This window comes from Buceros rhinoceros, unplaced genomic scaffold, assembly GCF_000710305.1.
Source record: "Buceros rhinoceros silvestris isolate BGI_N320 unplaced genomic scaffold, ASM71030v1 scaffold27617, whole genome shotgun sequence".
Taxonomy (NCBI): domain Eukaryota; kingdom Metazoa; phylum Chordata; class Aves; order Bucerotiformes; family Bucerotidae; genus Buceros; species Buceros rhinoceros.
In genome coordinates this window covers 1-4932 of record NW_010423199.1, presented here as the reverse complement: position 1 = coordinate 4932, position 4932 = coordinate 1, and the positions used below count along the sequence as shown (strand labels likewise).

The window sequence follows — 4932 nt, the reverse complement described above, 5'->3', positions numbered from 1 at the left end:
CTGCACCCTCCTGTCAGGGAGTTGTCAGAGCCAGAAGGTCTCCCCGGAGCGTCCTTTGCTCCAGGCTCAACCCCACCACATCCCTCAGCCGCTCCTCAGCGCATTGTGCTCCAGACCCTGCACCAGCTCCGTTGCCCTTCTCTGGACACGCTCCAGCCCCTCAAGGTCCTTCTTGCAGTGAGGGGCCAAAACTGAACCCAGGATTTGAGGTGCAGCCTCCCCAGTGCCCCCAGTACAGGGGGACCATCCCTGTCCTGGTCCTGCTGGCCACACCAGTGCTGGCACAAGCCAGGATGCCATTGGCCTTCTTGGCCACCTGGGCACACTGCTGGCTCCTCTTCAGGCACTGTCACCAACACCCCCAGGGTCTTTTCCCTGGGCAGTTTCCAGCTGCTCTTCCCCCAGCCTGGAGCGTTGCCAAGTGTTGGTGTTACCCAAGAACAGAACCTGGCTTGGCCTTATTGAACCTCCTACCATTGATCTTGGTCTACTGCTCCAGCTTGTCCAGGTCCCTCTGTGGAGCCTCCTGACCTTCAAGCAGATCCACACTCCCACCCAACTTGGTGTCACCTGCAAAGCAACTGAGGATGCCCTTGATACCCTCGTCCAGATCACTGATAAAGATGTTAAAGAGAACAGGCCCCAACACCGACCCCTGGGGATCACCACTTGTGGCCGGCTGCCAACTGGCGGTGACCTTTCTCACCGCCCTGCTGCCTGCTTGTCCCCTCCGTGTGCTGAAAAGGCTGGCACTGCTTCTCTTACCAGATTGTAAACCTGATGATGCCACCCGCTGGGGATGAAGACGATCTCCCCTGCTTCCTGCACGATTTCAACCGGGGGCTGGCTTTGGTGGTAGCGAGGGTAAAGGCTCCTGTCCTGAAGAGCGGGTGCAGTCACATCGAAGGGCAGGTTGCCGTGGCGGTCTTTCAGGTACTCCTCCTGCCCTGCAGGGTACAACAGCCACTTCTTCCTCCCGCATATATTGGCTGACCAGCTATAGGACCGGAAAACATCAGCATGGAATGGAGTCCTGGAGGGCAAATCAGAGGTTTGGGTGAAGACAACGCCCAAAAGCTGTACAATGAATTAAAGCCGCTGGGAAACCAGCCTTTACTACACAAACCTGACCCCAAACGTCACCCCCTTCATTTAAATGTGGTTGGTTTACGTATTGAAAGGCCACTAAAACACTAACGTAGTAATGCAGTGTTTTATATCCTCTCCGTCCTTCTCTGCCACTTAGTTTTGAATCTGTCCCACAAATACCTCAGTGGCGGAGATTCTGCGACGAGAATTGATGAGAACACTGTAAATGCAACAACAGCGCTTCATTTTTCACCGACAAAATACTTGACCAGCTCATCAGCGCCCTTCCAAGGCCTCTGTTGTCTCTGCAAATCACACGTGGCTGATGATCCCCAGGGGAGTTTCTGCTCATAAAAACCAGCTGACAATTTTTGCAGGTTTCCCGAGCGTAATTCAGGGCTTTTTGAAGTGTAAAAGAACCTTAGCAGCCTGCATCGGGACAGCTCACATCCGGAACCAAACGAGCTGCTTGAGGAACAAACCCATACACGTCATCACAAAAAAAAAGGGGTATATCAGATGCCAGAAACCTCAGTGCCTTACCACGAGCCTTTGGGTCCCATGTAGAGACTTGAGGAACAAACCCAGCAACGGCATCACAAAAAAAAAAGGGGTATATCAGATGCCAGAAACCACAGTGCCTTACCACGAGCCTTTGGGTCCCATGTAGACAAAGCGGTAATCATCCACGGCCACGGCGTCCCAGTACTCGTTCAGCCAGTCGGACAAGAAATACACGGGGGTTGTGTAAACGTCTTGCACGGGGAAAGCCCTTAAAAAGGGAATTAAAGTATTGGAAAAGGGTCTCGGAAAAATGCAGCATTGCTCCTTCTGCCAAAAGCCCAGGTACAGAGACCGTTCAGGTGTCTATCAGGCCATTAATCCCAGACCTCCAGATTGGTGGGGCTGGAATGGATCTCTGGGGATCACCCAGTCCAGCCCCCCGCTAGAGCAGGGTCACCAGAGTGCCCAGTGTGGCATGCAGGAGGGTTTGGGATCTCTCCAGAGCAGGAGACTCCTCCACCTCTCTGGGCAGCCTGGGCCAGGGCTCCCTCACCCTCACAGCAAAAGTTTCTCCTCATGGTCAGGTGCAACCTCCCGTGTTCCAGTTTGTGCCCACTGTCCCTTGTCCTGTCACTGGGCACCACTGAAGAGCCTGGCCCATCCTCCTGCCCACTCCCATTTAGCTACTGATCACACTGATGAGATCCCCTCTCAGCCTTCTCCTCTCCAGCTGAACAGCCTCAGGGCTCCCAGCCTTTCCTGGGCACAGAGATGCTCCAGCCCCTCCTCATCCTCACAGTCTCCACTGGACTTTCTCCAGTAGCTCCTTGTCTCTCTTGAACTGGTGAGCCCAGCACTGGGCACAGGATTCCAGATGTGGCCTCATCCAGGCAGAGCAGAGGGCTAACGCTTTGCTGCCGTCTCCTTTACACCACTGACAACTCTGAGCTGTGTGTAACACGCGGGCAGCGGTGCTCTGCTCTCTCCCAGGAAAGCCGCGAAGGTTAACAGATACTCAGGAGCCTCCTAATTACAGCCAAGACGGTTTTGAACAAACATTCTCTTTAGCTGCCAGACTGGTTGTTTGACTGGGTGACTGGCTGGGGGTGGGAGGGTTAGGAGGGAAGCCAGGCTGTGGGATTTTGACAAGAGCGTGGCCTTCTCCCGCCCCTGTCCCTTCCCAGGAGGCATTTCCAGATTTTCTGCAGCGGGATGGAGGAAAGCAGGGACTGAGCAACCTCCTCTAAGTCACTGACACACTCGGAAATGATGGGAGCTGATTTAAGAAAGTTGGATTAGGAGCAGGATACATTTAAGAAAGAAACAATTTGAGTGAAAAGTCAGAGAAGTGCTAGACACGGAAAAAGGATGATGCATCCACCTCGCAGGCAGCAGGTGGAGGAGAAGGAAAGCCAGGACAGGGAGAACTTCAATGAGTGGGAAGGTGAACAGAGAAGAAAATGGATAGTAAGAGATTCCAACTCGCTCACGCTCACTGAATTAAACACCATTGGAAGTGTCACCCTTCTTTCTAAGGAGGAAGGTTTCCACGGGGGTAACCCCCAGAGACTGAAAATGTAGATGAAAAGGAAAGCACTCAGGCACATCACGCTCGTCAGGACACAACGATCTGGTTAAGGATCTTGTGGTGCAAAGTATCCCCGGACCAGGGCAGTACAAGGTGGGTACTTCGGTGGGCAGGGGCTGACAAACGGCACTGCTGGCGTTTAAACGCTCAGGCATTCAAAACCGAGCGTCAAGGCTCCGTGGCAGCTCTGTGCTGCGCTCTCGTACCTGCTCAGGTGCCAGTCCTTCAGGTAGAGGCACCCTCGGGACGAACGATAGCCATTCTTGATGTACTCTTTCCAGTACTTTATATACTCCTTGAAGGGGAGCTGCTCCTTCGGGTTGGAGTTGTACTCCTTGACATCACAGTTGGCAACAGGCACGACAGCTTCTCCTGAAAGAGAAACTCTTTGAGTGGGGACAGAATAACTGGGGCTAAAACTGAGGTCCTTTAACTTATCTTCTAACAGCTGGGCCCTATAATGCTAATTACAGGACAAACACATCCCCAGCCCAGCTCTCGCTCCAACACCATCATTTTAGGCAAATGTGATTCTGATGAGACGTTATTTATTTATTGACAAGAAGTTACTTATTTATTGCGACCTGAATTTTCCTTTTAAACTACTTTAGGAGCAGGGTACTGATTCCTAACAAATATACTGATATTTTACAGCCTGAAGAGATATTTCAGGGGATCTACAGAACACTTTCCCCTTGCCTGGGAAAAGGGTCAGGCTAAAGTTAGGCCTGGGTTAAATTACACAATGCTTTTATCTCATGATGGGAATAAATTTGCGGCTGGAATCTGCAAAACATGAACCACGAGCAAGTATAGAAAAAAGTGTTAATTTAACAAAAATGGAAGTAATTGGTTGGTTTTGCTTAGTGGCTCTGTGTCACTTAGCACAGACCTGTTACTAAGGGGTTAGAAACTCCATGACATCTTACCAAACTTCTGCAGCAGATGATCGAAGTCAGGCTTTCCATCCCAAGTCACCCAACTCCTCCTGCTGCCCCAGTCTTCGGTGAATTTAGCGGAGAAAACGCAGGGATGGTTGGGAATCAAATAATCCCGGAAAAAGTCTGAGTAAGTGAACGATTCTACTTTGTCAATGAAGTCAACGTGTCCTCCGGGGAGGCAAAACGCACCCTGAGATGAGCTGTTGTAGTCACGGAAAAAGGCGGTGGAACAGGCGAATGTTGCCCTGTCCATGCAGGCTGGATCCCCTTCCTGGCTCAGCCAAGAGCAGACGCCACCCTGTTACAATAAAACCCTGCTTTGAAACAGGACTTGAGCCTCTAAATCCAGGAAAACTCACAGGAAAACATGAACGGCCAGCAGTAAAACCAGAGATCGCGCAGGAGCATCCCACCGTGCCGGGCTGGTCAGCATCTTCTATGGAGCTTAACGCCGGTGGGATATCAGAGAGCAGTCGCCCCTCCAATGCTGAAGGTGTTGTTTCTCCCTCGCCGCCTTCTTTGCAGGGTGGTTCCTTCCTGAAACAGCAGAGACCTTCCTTTCGGTGGGGTTTCCCTGCCGGACGGATTAACTGCAGGGTGGCGGGAAGGAAAACCCCTGAATAACGGGGGCCCTGGGAAACACCACAGCCCAGCGGCTGTCCTGGGGCTCACCCCGCTGTCCCAGGAGAGGAGCTCTGGCACCCCCCGCCCTCCCCGGCCCCTCCTCTACGGCCCAGGCAGCGGCGAGAGGTTAAAGAAGCGGGAATACGGCGAATAAAAGGAGGTGTCTGGGAAACGGGGGGGTGGGAC

The 4932-nt window shown here is 52.5% G+C and overlaps 1 protein-coding gene across 1 annotated transcript in view; it reads right to left on the bottom strand.

Moving 5' to 3' along the window:
* The window catches only part of JMJD4 (jumonji domain containing 4), a 6809-nt gene extending 2421 nt beyond the window's left edge, over positions 1-4388 (bottom strand). Inside the window, exons 1-4 of the mRNA XM_010140362.1 lie at positions 4111-4388; positions 3388-3553; positions 1736-1861; positions 766-1033 (exon numbers count right to left, since the gene is read on the bottom strand). Coding sequence (XP_010138664.1) covers positions 766-1033; positions 1736-1861; positions 3388-3553; positions 4111-4375 — 825 coding nt within the window. The 5' untranslated portion in view covers positions 4376-4388. The remainder of the gene's footprint in view (positions 1-765; positions 1034-1735; positions 1862-3387; positions 3554-4110) is intronic.
* Positions 4389-4932: the final 544 nt, after the last annotated feature.